At 48.7% G+C, this 13,873-nt stretch overlaps 1 protein-coding gene across 1 annotated transcript in view; it reads right to left on the bottom strand.

Moving 5' to 3' along the window:
- LOC139057535 (neprilysin-1-like) overlaps positions 1-13,472 on the bottom strand; it is a 35,369-nt gene extending 21,897 nt beyond the window's left edge. Inside the window, exons 1-5 of the mRNA XM_070535926.1 lie at positions 13,178-13,472; positions 11,314-11,503; positions 7,964-8,300; positions 4,672-4,889; positions 2,984-3,203 (exon numbers count right to left, since the gene is read on the bottom strand). Of these exons, the coding sequence (XP_070392027.1) occupies positions 2,984-3,203; positions 4,672-4,889; positions 7,964-8,300; positions 11,314-11,503; positions 13,178-13,340 (1,128 nt within the window). The 5' untranslated portion in view covers positions 13,341-13,472. The remainder of the gene's footprint in view (positions 1-2,983; positions 3,204-4,671; positions 4,890-7,963; positions 8,301-11,313; positions 11,504-13,177) is intronic.
- Positions 13,473-13,873: the final 401 nt, after the last annotated feature.

Raw genomic sequence — 13,873 nt, 5'->3', positions numbered from 1 at the left:
CTGCCCTTACTCCATCCAATCACACATATCTTTGAGGTGCGATCGCCACAGGGAACGCTTGCGGTGTTTCTCCATGAAAGGTATCCGAGGAGCCCTGTTACCACGATTCCTTTCATGGCCGCGTACGATATCGCTTTTGGTTCCGCGCTTCTCATCTCTGCACTCCTCCCTGATGTGCCTTGGTCCTCGTCCGAACAAAGCCCAGGTATCCTCGCCGCCATAGTGCTTGCGTCCTTGGTTCTGACTCCAACGATAGGTACGCCTCCGGCATCCCCGCTCCCATCAGAAGGTTCGTGTGCCCAAACGCTGCTGGCATCTTGGGGTATTCTATCAGGTCCACAGTTTCTTCCTCCATCGCAGCGACCGCGTCTTCTGACACGTCGCCGGGCGTTCTGGTGCTGCTTCTGGGTAAATCACTACGGCCTCCGTCGGCGACTGCACTGGAACTGAAGGGCACGGAGCTTCAAACACTGCGCTGCATTCTTTTTCCGGCTCCCCCGAAGTTCTATTTGTTATTACAGACACAAAAGGTGAAACTACTGCCGCAGCCTTCACCGGAGAAGCGGCGTTCTCAGTTTTTTGTTGCGTGGCTAGTGTTTCAGGTTCAGGCACTCATAAAAAAAGGTAATAATACGAGTCTGCAATGTTTCTACAGCTTCACCTTCATCCGTGAGCGCCTCCGTATCGTCGTTCTCGACATCTTCCCGTGCCATGGTTGCGTACTTTTTCCTGCAGTCGTCGGCTTCGTGGCCTGACTTACGGCATTCATAACACTGCGGGATACGGCAATCCTTTCTTATAGGGCCCGATCTCTTGCATCACAGCGGTGATCTTCCAGGCACAATTACAGGAGTATTGCTGCCCAACATACGATTCTGATGCGGGAGCATTTCGACAGTAAACTCGTGTTTCACTTTCAACGTCACCGACCTTGATGAGGTTCGGGTTGCCTAGAATTTTCTGGTCAGCCACGCTTCCCTCCTCACTTCCTCAATTTTTTTTTTCCAAATGGCTCCACTGCTTTTCGTAAGGCGTCGTCGCTGGTATGGTAAGGAAACCAATGGAGCTTGACTCTCACCTGACTGTCGTTAGGATTCACGACATCTTTTACCTTTTATGCGCAGTTCCCGTCCTTCTCCAAGCACTTGCTTCGCGGCCGTTGAATATGTCGTTAGCGCCCAGACATGATTCACCTGGTAAGCTACAATGGACGCCACATCCTTGACTACTTGTAGTCATTCAGTCTCTTTTTCGAAGTCGTTGATTCGGAATGGCCTAGCAGACACATACCAATGCAGAAACGTAGTGTTCAGGGAAGCGTTCCCACTTGTCACTTGGGGCAGAATAACCTTGCAGTCCACAGCAGAAACCGCAGAACCGCGGCCCGTGGGCGTTAACAGAGCGCCGAGAGTGCACATGATACCAGCGTCCGACGCACTCGAGAGCTGACTATGAAATGCCCCCGACACCAGGGCGGCTCCACGGTTCACGTGGACTTATGGCGAATTCGGCAAATCGCACCGGCGCACACTGGGGTGCCCTGGGGCGACGTTTATTGGAGGAAACGGCGCATTAGGGCGCCCCGATGCGCACAAGTGCGATTTACTGAATTCGCCATAAATGTATGCCTATAGTAAGTGCGTCATTGCGCACGTCACGTTACAGCCATCTGGATGACTAAACGTGTGACTTATAGTGCGTGCGTCATAGCGCACGTGACCTCGCAACCAGCGGGTAGGAGGGGACGCCACGTCATGAGTGGGTAAAGTTAGTTTATGAAATAAAAAAATGGCCGTGGCTTAGCTAAGGTCAAGCCCAGGATGCGAAGCATACTAGCCTTTATTTTAACGCGACAGCATTAAGGAGCTCGTGTCGCAGAAAAGCCGGTGTCGTCGGCTCAGGCGTGCGGCTCTTGCTCAGGCGCACATTTCGTTGTCGCGCCGAACGCTGCGTTGCTCGACGCTCACCGCGTCCGATGCGGGGCGCGTAGTCGCTGCGCCGTAGCAAAGCCACCTAGAAACAGTCTCTGTAGCACGCCGCAACCTTCGCTTCTCATTCCAACGAGCAGCTCTGTCTCCAGGAGGCATCTCACCTCGTGAGTGTCTAGCAGAGGCAAGCGCAGCTGCTTATATACCGCCGCGACGCCGCGAGCGACGGCGCGAGTTGGAGCCCCGTTTCTCCTCTGTCGTGACGTCACGATGTCACGTGGTCAGTCTTGAAGGCGACGCTGCGAGCGACGGCGCGAGTTGGAGCCCCTTTTCTCCTCTGTCGTGACGTCACGGTGTCACGGGGTATTGAAGGCGACACCTTCGCGCCTGAGGCGCTGGGTTGAGCTCTAGTAATATGCTTCGCATAAAAGCAGTATTCTCCAATTGACTGCCGCTGAGCGGTCCTTCGGGTTATGAGCTCCTTGCGGGCTAGCGAGAGCCTTGAGACGCTTGACGGCGTTTTCATTTGGCCTTACAGAAGCGCAGTTAAAACGCAGACAACAGCTTGCGCGGACAAGAAATGCGCAGAAAAGGATATTTCACCAAAGCCACTAAATGCTTTCGTATTCCGACACGTAAGCAGCCTTAGGTGCCTCTACCGAATTCTTTTTTTTTTTAAGGGGCTTGTTTTCATGTGAAAGCAAGAAAAAGGTGCATCAGTATATTTGTCAGCGCGCTCGACAACTTTCTTAGCTAGTCCCCGACTTCTTCGTCGCAAAACACTTTATGAAATCTTAGTAACACATAACGGCATCAGACTAAATGCACCGACGACTCAGATTCAAGGAGACTGGTGTATTGTAAGAAAACATAGTTGGCTTCCTTGGCATGTCACCTAAAAATGAAGAACTTTTTTTACACTTTCGGCATTCGTAAACTGCCTTCAAACGCAGCGCCAGTCTTCATGTAATTTGTTTAATGTTTTGCGGCACAGTTATTCAGCTGGCGGTATGACCAGTATGACATCCATTGTAATGACGGGAAGGATAGCCCACCTCGACCTCATCGAGCAAGGGGGTCACGTTGAGAGGGGCGAGCTTGCGCAGTACAAGCCATGCGGCGATCACTGAAGCGTCGTCGGTCATTTTGAGCACGAAGTGCTCGAGCGCCGTCAGCAGCGTCGATGGCTCCACAGAGGGCGTCACCTGTCGGCCAGCCACCTTCGACGCCACCTGGCGCCATGTCTCCGCACTTATGTGAGTGCCGGACCAGAGGCTGCGAGCAATAGTTCATTGTCATGCATTGCAATGTTTACATATTACGTATACATTCAGATGCAGTGGAGCATGACACATATGAGATCGCTCGACGAGAGAGTCAACGCGCGACATTGCCTTTGTTTTTTGCTACGAGGAAGCATTAGTTTAGCCGCTTTTTTGTCTCTGACAGCGACAATATGACCTTGGCGCTTTCTATACTACAAGTAAATGTTAATTTTGCGGCTGTACTACTGAATGATTAAGCATAAAAAAGCGTATGTAAACGACGTACAGAACTGCGAGTCGTATTCCTGAACCTCGCCTTCCCCTTCGGTACATATCATCATCATCATCAACAGCAGCAGCAGCTCTGTTCAGTGTCTTCTATTTCGCTCTGGCTTAAAAGCTTCTAGAGTAAACGGCTCCCTCACAGAGTACGGTCTGTCCAAAAGCGGGAACTTCCGCTCTGTGTTCTGTATTAGTTTTTAACCGATCCCCCCCCCCCCCCCCCGTCTTCAGATTTGTGTAAACTGTATCATCCCAACTTTCGGATGCCAACCAGCGTTGATCGTTCCTGTAGAGCTGAGTATCGTCGCGTAAGCTTGATATGGGAAATTTTCTAGATCAGGAAAACTACGTGCGCAACAAATTAATAACGAATACCTAAAGACTACAAGAAAGCTGAACTGAGATAAACTACACTGATTTGGCCCACGTCTTATAGACTAACACGTTCAAGGGTGAAATACAAGAAGTTACCAAAAAAAATGGCTGTGGCTTAGGTAAGGTTAAGCCCAGGATGCGAAGCATACTAGCCTTTATTTTAGTTGTTGAACCACTGTTTAGCTTGGTGAACTGCTGTTGCTTGGCTATATTTGGTTCGGCTAGACGAAGAAACAACTCATGCGTTACTCTGCTTCGCCTTGGACGCCCCGCATTGGACGCGGTGAGCGTCGAGCAACGCAGCGTTCGGCGCGGCAACGAAATGTGCACCTGAGCAAGCGACGCACGCCTGAGCCTTGGAAACAGCTCGTTTCTAAGGCAACACCGCATTCACTAGAGGCGCTTTTGTACCGCTTTGAAGCATCGTACTCGTGGCTCAGTGGTAGAGTCTCCGTCTCACACTCCGGAGACCCTGGTTCGATTCCCACCCAGCCCATCTTGCAAGAGTTGAGCCAAAGCCACTTCTCCTCTGTCGTGACGTCACGGTGTCACGTGGTATTCAAGGCGACACCGCCGCGCCTGAGGAGCTGGGTTGAGCCCTCGTAATATGCTTCGCATAAAAACGCCTAACAGTGTCACTTTCATTTTTACAAGCATGGCTTTCCAATTTGAGCCCCTCGAGGTGGTAGTACCACCTCTCTGCTTTTTTACAGCCATGACAACCACATAATTAAAGCAGGAGCGTGGGCAGCTACAACCGAGTTGGGACAGGCTTAAATAAACCGATAGAGAAGAAAATGGCGGTGATGGCGTCGTCTCACCTGGTGTTCGAGATGAGTGCACTCAGGAGGCGATCTGCACTGGCGACGCTTCGGACGACACTAAAGGCCTGCTGTCGACCCCCAGGCCAGCGAAACCCGGCCACCACAGTGAGGAGCGCCTCATTGTACTTCTCCGAGCGCTGCAGTTCGGTTCTGGCCTCGAGCCAGTTGGACAGCTCGTCACTGCTTCGCACGGTCAGCACCAGCAAGCCATTCGGCTGCGCGGTCACGATGGAAAACGCTCAAAAATCTTGTGGATGCCAGCAGATTAGCGAATGCACATACTACAAGAAATCATAAAAGCATGTGCTTGCCCCGCTCCCCCCTCCTCCCCTGTCAGAAAGGAGGGTGGTGGAGGCAAAGTAGGGGCATTTGGCTCCCTCCCCCTCACTTTTGAAAGAGGGCAATGTCTGCTGCACACTGGAAAATCCAGCAAGCAACAGCCGAAGCCAAGATCTCTTTTCTTTTTCAGAATAGCGCTCGTGTAAATATGCTTTTTGTTTATTAAGTGTCCCCTGCTTTGACAGCTAAGATTGTTTTTCCGGCATCGCCTCCACGCGCGGTAGCAGATGACGTTCGACCGGCCGCACTAAGCAGTTCTTCGCAGTGCGAACCGCCTGCTGGACGCGCCTTGCACGCCTGCATTGCAGAGAAGGCTGTCGCCGGGCAGGCCAAAGCAAGTTCATTTTACGCCACTTGCATCATCCATTGTTTGTTTGGGCCGTCTAAGCTAACCATCTTAGAAAATACAAAATCAACATTGCTATTTATAATTTACCGGTCAGTCATCAGTGTTGTCATTTTAACAATTATGTCGCTAGATTTAGCGACTTGTCTGTTTAGCGACACAGTTTTCTGCTTAGTGACTGGAGACTTTTCTTTAACGACAGTGATGAGCGATTGGCCTATTCAAAACAAAACACCAACTTGAATGGCTTTAAGCGCTGCGGGCACTACGGCGTCACTGAATGCATTCTGTTGGTGGACGTTCACAAGCGTAGCAGTAAACTAATTCACGAAAACCAATCTTGTATGATCGAAACACTGATGTTATATTGAGTACAGTCATTATAAGTGTGTGTGCGCGCGTGCGTTTCTCTGTGTGTGTGTGTGTGTGTGTGTGTGTGTGTGTGTGTGTGTGTGTGTGTGTGTGTGTGTGTGTGTGTGTGTGTGTGTGTGTGTGTGTGTGTGTGTGTGTGTGTGTGTGTGTGTGTGTGTGTGTGTGTGTGTGTGTGTGTGTGTGTGTGTGTGTGTGTGTGTGTGTGTGTGTGTGTGTGTGTGTGTGTGTGTGTGTGTGTGTGTGTGTGTGTGTGTGTGTGTGTGTGTGTGTGTGTGTGTGTGTGTGTGTGTGTGTGTGTGTGTGTGTGTGTGTGTGTGTGTGTGTGTGTGTGTGTGTGTGTGTGTGTGTGTGTGTGTGTGTGTGTGTGTGTGTGTGTGTGTGTGTGTGTGTGTGTGTGTGTGTGTGTGTGTGTGTGTGTGTGTGTGTGTGTGTGTGTGTGTGTGTGTGTGTGTGTGTGTGTGTGTGTGTGTGTGTGTGTGTGTGTGTGTGTGTGTGTGTGTGTGTGTGTGTGTGTGTGTGTGTGTGTGTGTGTGTGTGTGTGTGTGTGTGTGTGTGTGTGTGTGTGTGTGTGTGTGTGTGTGTGTGTGTGTGTGTGTGTGTGTGTGTGTGTGTGTGTGTGTGTGTGTGTGTGTGTGTGTGTGTGTGTGTGTGTGTGTGTGTGTGTGTGTGTGTGTGTGTGTGTGTGTGTGTGTGTGTGTGTGTGTGTGTGTGTGTGTGTGTGTGTGTGTGTGTGTGTGTGTGTGTGTGTGTGTGTGTGTGTGTGTGTGTGTGTGTGTGTGTGTGTGTGTGTGTGTGTGTGTGTGTGTGTGTGTGTGTGTGTGTGTGTGTGTGTGTGTGTGTGTGTGTGTGCGCGTGCGCGTGCGCGCGCGCGCGCGCGCGCGTGTGGGTGTGTGCGCGTGTGTGCGTGTGCGCGTGTGCGCGTGTGTGTGTGTGTGTGTGTTGTTGTTGTTGTTGTTGTTGTTGTTGTTGTTGTTGCTGTTCACGCCTATTTTTCATGTTTACTAAACTTACTAAACGACCGCCTTGCCACTGTCGGTACGTGCAGCTCTCCCACTCGATAGAGAACTCGCTGTCGTATGAATACGATGCTAGGCGGGAGCTTGAAAATCAATACTATAATGCATGCACACCTGCATGTAAAGCCGGCTTCTCCGTTATAATATCCTTCGTGGGGGGAAGCCTGATTCACCCCCGGCGTTCGCTAGACGGGCTTTTACGCTGTATCGGAAATACAGACGGCTCGTGATAATACGAACTCAAGTCATACAAACCTTGGGTTAACTCATCCCAGCCTGACTTTTTTAGTTGCTGCGACATATATTTAGTGCATTTTGAAGCCGCCTAATTAAGTAAGGTTTCATGCAATTCAAACGTTATGGATTCATGTACTCAGTGAGGGTCAGAGCAACGCTGAGTGAGGGTCAGCTGCTACGATTAGGCAGGCAACACCTCTATCACTCTTCTATCTTTTAGCCCTCTAGTGATGTGACATAACAAAGATATATTCCCGATGATGTTTCCTACGGTACCTCACTAACTGTCACTCAGAACTCACAAATATTGTGCCCATTGACATACTGTGGGAAACAATGGCACGTAAAGATGGCTATCTATTGCATTCTTGGGGTCTCGCAAATGAGTGTTAACGGATGGCGCGTCATGTCCGTGTAAGGCGAGCAGCTCTGTGTGACGCGAGCGTGCGTGTGACGACGAAGACAAGGCGACGGCGACGCGGACGGCTTGATGGCGATGGCCTGGCGACTTAGCTATAGCACTCCCGGGAATGAACGCTATACTTATGTTCTGATGCAACCTACGCCGACTGCGAATGTTGCATTGAGCAAACCGGGTTGATCTCGTAAGCGATGTGCGCTATGTCGCCTCGCCTGTCACATATCGTCACGAAGGAGTATGCCTGCCTCAGCGTAGGATCGGACCAACTGGCACACTCTCTCTTTTATAAGCCAATTGTTGACGTGCGATCGGACGCGCGTCTCAAAGTGCTACAACTTGCTGAGGGAAGGAGAGCGGTAAGGTTGCTATTCATTCGTGCCACGCATTCGCCCGTGGTCTAACGATTAGAGCATCGGGCAAAGGGCTGCGGCGACCCAGTTTCACATCAGATACGTAGCTGTTCCTTTATTGAAGAAGCCCCAAACGAGGCACGACTTTAACCAACCTGCCTGCTTATCGCAAAGTGCGTGCATGGTAATGCTTCGCATTAATGCTCACCTTTTGCTCCGGTTCGACCTGGCATCGAAACAAAGCGTGTAAGCCCCAGCGCAGGGAAAGCGTGATTAGCTTGGTGAGCAGCGCTTCGGCCTCGATTGGGGTGGGCGCAGGCGACTCCTCGACGAATCCCGGTGGCAGAGGGTCCGGCGGCCATCCAAGGCCCAGTTTGCGGAGCAGGTCCGACAGCTCGGGCGCCGCGTCGTCCTCCAGCGAAGGAAGGCGCACGCACAGCTGGAACAGCGACGCCGCCTTCTGCAAGGCCGTCAGGTTGCCGCCACTGCCCTCGACGGCGGCAACGAGCGTCTGCGCCAGCTGCCGGCCGGCCTCGGCCAGTGCCCTGCGTTGACAGGACCGCGAGAACGCGTTGGCGTATATGCTTTGTCCAGAACGCTGCTTCCACGAAAAGAGAAAAAAAATACGAGTAGTAGCGCAAATAACGGGACATGCAGACTAAGGCAGTTGAAGCGCTAGTCTGCACGTCCCCTTCTTTGCCATATTACTGGTTTGTTTTTTGTTTTTTTAAACGTGCACCAACCAGTCCAAGTTAGCACTTTATGGCTTCCCCGAGCCTAATGATGGCAGGACTTTAGCAGGGCGTCGCATAGCCAGTTGCGCCATCGTGTACGGTTGTGTTGTAGGGGGTCTCACGTCCTTTCGGTAAAAAAGAAAGCGACAACACAGTTTAGTGTAAACACGAAGAGGGTGTTTCCTCAAGAATACCAGCTAGCCAAAATACACACAAGGAATAGTTCCTCGGTCGATACATTCCGAGGAACCTTGAAAGTTCGAGTCACCACACAAGTACACAGAGCGAATAATTCTCACCCATGTCCGAAAGTCACAGGTGGAGTGCCGTCCGTCGAACGGAAGCGCATCCCCGCGATCGTGTTCGCCCGTACCAGTGTCGCTTTCTAAAGCCAAGTCGAAAGCATACCGCGGGACAGTCCCGCAAAGAGCACCGAGCAGCCGTCGGTACTCTTCGCGTATGTCTCGCGTGAGAAAGTCGAACCTCAGTAGATGCGAGACAAGTGTCACGGGACGTGAAACACTCGAGTGGCCCCACAAATGTCACTCGCCATTCCCATATTTAGCTATTTCTTTTGTCTAATTTACGTCGAGAAGTTACATTATGAACTCGGAACATTCCGTCAGGGGGGCGAGCTTTCGACTGAAACTTTCCTTGAGTAGTGTCGCAAAAAGCTACGTGCAACACAATGTCTTTGTTACATGTGTCACAGTGCCACGTATTCGTAAAGTTGTTATAGTTACCTGTGAAGTTTTGTATTGCTGAAAGAAAGAAAGGACGGTGTTTCTGGGTCTATATTTAGTTTGTTGTAACTTTATGTGCCCAATGTTGTTGCTTTCTTCCGGCAGTTTACGGATTGTAGTAGCTTGCGTGTTTTTATTATTTACTTTTTCTTAAGTTTATCCTTTCATGCAGTGCATATTTCGCTTTTAATTGTCACATGTCAAGCATTGCGCCGAATTCCATCGGGGCGCGGACTCCGCCTAGCCACTGTACTTTGGATTTTTGTGTGTACTCCCATGATCTTAAAAAAATATTGAGTTGATTTCTGCAGCAGACTTTAGTGATTATTATACTTAACCTGAGGGTGCGCGTGCCTCGAACACCGATCAGCTTTAATTCTGCATCCGTAACATTTTATAATCAATATAATTTGTAAAATTAGCACATTACCGAAAGATGTATCACGTATGGTGCACAAAACGCAGCTTCTGGCACAACATAGTCGAAAAGAAAGGAAGCCCTGCCTATTTAACCAATATCTGACCTTTCTGGCGATTACCTCGCTAACCTCCCTGCCTTTCGTTTATCATTTCATCTATCTCTCTTTCTGGCAATTAAATAAATAGCGAGTGTAGCAGTGGATATAATTTTAGAGTTATATTTTAACGCATGGCGGCAGCTTGTTACATAGCGCGAAAAACATTCATAAGGAAACAGGTTATTTTTCACAAATTATACACTCCATTTAGACACACCTGTCGGTCATTCCGACGCGAAAAGCAGAACAGTTATTTGTTTAGGCGTATACGCAAAATGTTTCTTTAGGCATATCTGGCCTGAGCAAAAGGTCGTCAAATATTTTCCGACGAAAATAAAAAGTGGTAGTAAGAAGTTAATAAGAGATATTCAACGAATCAGTATGCTCATTGGCGATTATTTGGCAATTTCTGATGCCTTGAGACAGTGCATCATCATCATCATAAATATTGTGAGTCTTTATGATGATGATGATGCACTGTCTCAGAGCATCAGAAATTGCCAAATAATCGCCAATGCTGTCCACACCCGCTGCGACAGGCCTGACCAGTGGCCTTGGTGCTCTGATGCCGAGTGCGAAGCCGCGAGTTGGTTTACCGGCCGTGGCGGCCTAACGCAAAAGCAATCGAGTACACCGAGCCTTGGCTGTGCACGCTAAACAACCTCAGGCAGTCAAATTCGTCAACTACGCCTTGTCTCGTGGTTCATGTGCTGATTTGTGCCGTTAATCCCCATCGACCAGTCACTATGCTCCAACAAAAGTTATTTTTTTGCTTTTAACCCCCTTTTTCCCTTATCTTTTTATTTTGAATTTACATATACATACTTGGAGACTGTCGTCGATGAAGGACTCCAAATGACAACATTCGGTTCAGTTTGCAAGCCCGCCTCGCTTTTCGAGTTCACCGTCGTTGAAGGCGCTCTCGTTAAACCAAATGGGGAACGGCTCGTGAGCTTGCTGTTTAATTATCACTGTAGAAGTTTCTGTAAAATACCGTGCCTCCCTCAATATTCACGGCCCCTGCGACTCACTATACGTCCCAGAAATTTACGAAAAAACCCAGGCGGTGACGTGCTACGGCCACCGAACTCGTGTTCCATTTACTTCTGATTGCAGTTGTACCTCTGGAGGCTTGTGTTTGAGAACCACACGTACAAGATAAGCCAGCTGGATGTTTGTCTAGCGGCCAATTCGAGTACTTATAGTAGCTATCCAAGCCTGCAGCGTAATTTTTTTTTGCTCTTTTTTGTGAAGCCCTTTGTGACGTGAGCAGGAAGCAGCTCCCGCGCAAGATACAGAAGGCAATCGCTACTACACCACGCTTGCAGCACACATATGTAATCTTAAGTCTACAGCGTTCTGTCATTGTGCAGTCCTGTTTCGGTTTTGCTGTCAATGAACTAACGACAATCATCTGCTCCTGTCATGCTGCCAGCCCCGGCAAGCAAGACTATGTTGCGTACTATTGTCAGCTATCGTGTTGCCATGTAGTTCAATCCATTCAATAAAATGTGTCAAGTATAACAGCGCACTATGGCCCCTACAACGATGTCGTCTGCTCACCTGGCCCGCACGTCGCGAAGCAGGTGGGCGGAATCCGAGTTTCCGCAAACGAAACGCTCGAAGTCTTCGCAAGGGTCCGCGGTTCGATCCATGGAGCGCCGGTAGGCCTCGGCCAGTAAGCGCTGATCACGTTTCCAGGCGAGGGACTTCATCAGCAGGTCATGAATCAGAGACCCTTCGCCACCGGTCTCTGAGCGCAGCCATGAAAGGAAAACAGAATGGACGCCGAGGTAGAAATAACAGGTGTGCACGTTCAACCCACAACACCAAAAGAATAGCTCCGTTTCCCTGTTTAAAGATGTAAACCCCTGAAATCGCAAATAAAAAAAAACAATTCGAAGGCTAGCAGTTCGCTTCGCATTTAACAAAAGAAAACTGGTTCTCCGTGTACTCTCATGTCATCCAATCAAATAAATTAAACCCTTTCGAGGAAGACGCACTGTAGCCCGATTGACGTTCTTGCACTTTTCAGTTAATCAACATGAAATTTCGCCTTTAGCCTTTGTAAACCTTCTCAGCACACGTAAAGTACGTCATAAGCACAACTAAATACGCACAATTCATTTCGAATTAGCTAATGCTCATAAATGTGCTTATTGTCAATGAACATTCGAGGACTGGAATAAATTACTCGAACATGTCATATTTGCCAAATATTTTCTAAAAGTGCTGCAGAATTTCTTGTGCTGTGATTAAGTGTGGTTGTTTACAATAGTCATACGTAAGTGTTTTTTACAGCCCTTTCACATTTTATTTATATTCATTGCGTTTGAAGTTCCTTTTCGTTTTGCCCTTCCTGCTTGGACTATTTAAAGTCAGCAGTATTTTGTTAATAAAGAAAGGGAATCTGAATTGCACCGTAAGCAATTTTAAGACGGCGACGTCACACTGAATGAAAATTAAAGAAGAAAGACACCATCGGTTCTAATGACTTCTAATACATGCTCCGCTAATGCAAGAAGCGATAACCTAAGGCCATATTCAGTTTTGCGTTTTCGAATAGCATCGATAGAGGTCGACTTCAAGAAGTGTTCAATAGAGTTACTACAGAAAGTGTTCAATGAATATCTTTTTTGAGTTTCAGCGCTTGCCCCGAAAATCATTAAGTCGGCGCCTCTCCTGTCTTCTACCCTCGAAATAAGTAACGAGTGTTTTATAAGAAAAGCAAAATTGAGCTGAGCGGTACTCTAGCTATACATAATTTGCTTAAACAAAAGGCGTTAGTGGGAAATGGTACAAAAGCAAGAACCAATATCAAGGAAGCATTTATACAAACACTTCAACTTGCCCTTTATATCAATTTCTCTATGCTAAGGCATAGAACGTGAAAGGAATTGATGGAGATTTAACCCGCCCAGCTTTTCGCACGAGTAAGCATGACATCTCTATTTGGTAAAGGAAGCAAATGAGTGCGAACGCATTCTGGGACAAGCTTATCGATTCTTGTTGCTTCAATTACCTTATTAATAACTAAATCTGCAAGAATCACTAGACTTGGCCTGAAATGCGTTAACACTCCTTCGCTTTCTTTATCAAGGACGACAATGCCATTTCTTGCTGCCACAATTAGCTTGCGCATGCCTTGTACGATGGTCTTGAGCACATGCATCCGTGACCTGTTACTGGTGAAATTCATCGCCTCTGTATGTCTTGCCAATCCTGTATCTACTCAAAATTTCCATGCGGAACACTAGAAAAACGGTCGTTTTCCTAGTGTTTAGCGTAAAACAAGGCCGAAACTGTTACCGTTGTAAACACCCCAGGCTAAGCGAGGACTACCGCGCTTTAATGGCGCATCCTTGTGCTAATCCTCACGAGTCCAGTCGCCCGATAAACGCTCAGTTTCGTACACGGCTCCACGTACCTCTGAACACGAGGCTGAGCACCAGGATCATCGCGCTCCCCAGGCCAACGATGGCAAGAAGCAAGGCGCCCTGAAAGCGTGGGTTCTCCGCCATGTCGCGACGCTGGCTGAGTTGCGAATGCAAACCGACGTCATTGCGAGTTAACGTGACGCGATCGGTCATTCTGGCTGGCCGTAGTGAGCCTGGGACGCTTCGCGGTTCACACACACCAGGTTCAACCGCTTAAAAACGGGAACGGGTTGCCACGTCGTCCTGAGAAGCAGGAATGCTCGCGCTCGCCGCCAGTAGGCTCGAACCGGCGCTTCCACGATCGAGTACGAATGGTAGATGTAGATGAAGATCCTAGATTCTCGTGGCACATACCCTCTCTGGGTGATTGGCCAAGAACCGGGTGTTCAATATAACAATACGAAAAAAAAGAATCACAAAATAATGTGGGCAAAATTTGTGTATAGGTGTGCGAGAACTAATAGATTGTAGGTTGATTGTAAGCGCATTAGAAGCACTAGCGGCAGCTGCCTCATCCGTATTTTCTCACTTAAACAATGTTTTAACTGTCCGCTGTTAACGCCATGCACATATACAACATGTTTAAATATACGCACAGGACAAATTTTATTATCTTTTTGAAAGAGAAGGAGGTAGCCAAATAAAAAAGGATGGAGGGCGCTTAAGCTTTGCATTTAAGTGTGGAA

Source organism: Dermacentor albipictus, chromosome 1 (genome assembly GCF_038994185.2).
Source record: "Dermacentor albipictus isolate Rhodes 1998 colony chromosome 1, USDA_Dalb.pri_finalv2, whole genome shotgun sequence".
NCBI classification, from domain to species: Eukaryota; Metazoa; Arthropoda; class Arachnida; order Ixodida; family Ixodidae; genus Dermacentor; species Dermacentor albipictus.
Note: the sequence above shows the minus strand (reverse complement) of the source record. Positions and strands in the feature narration are given on the sequence as shown.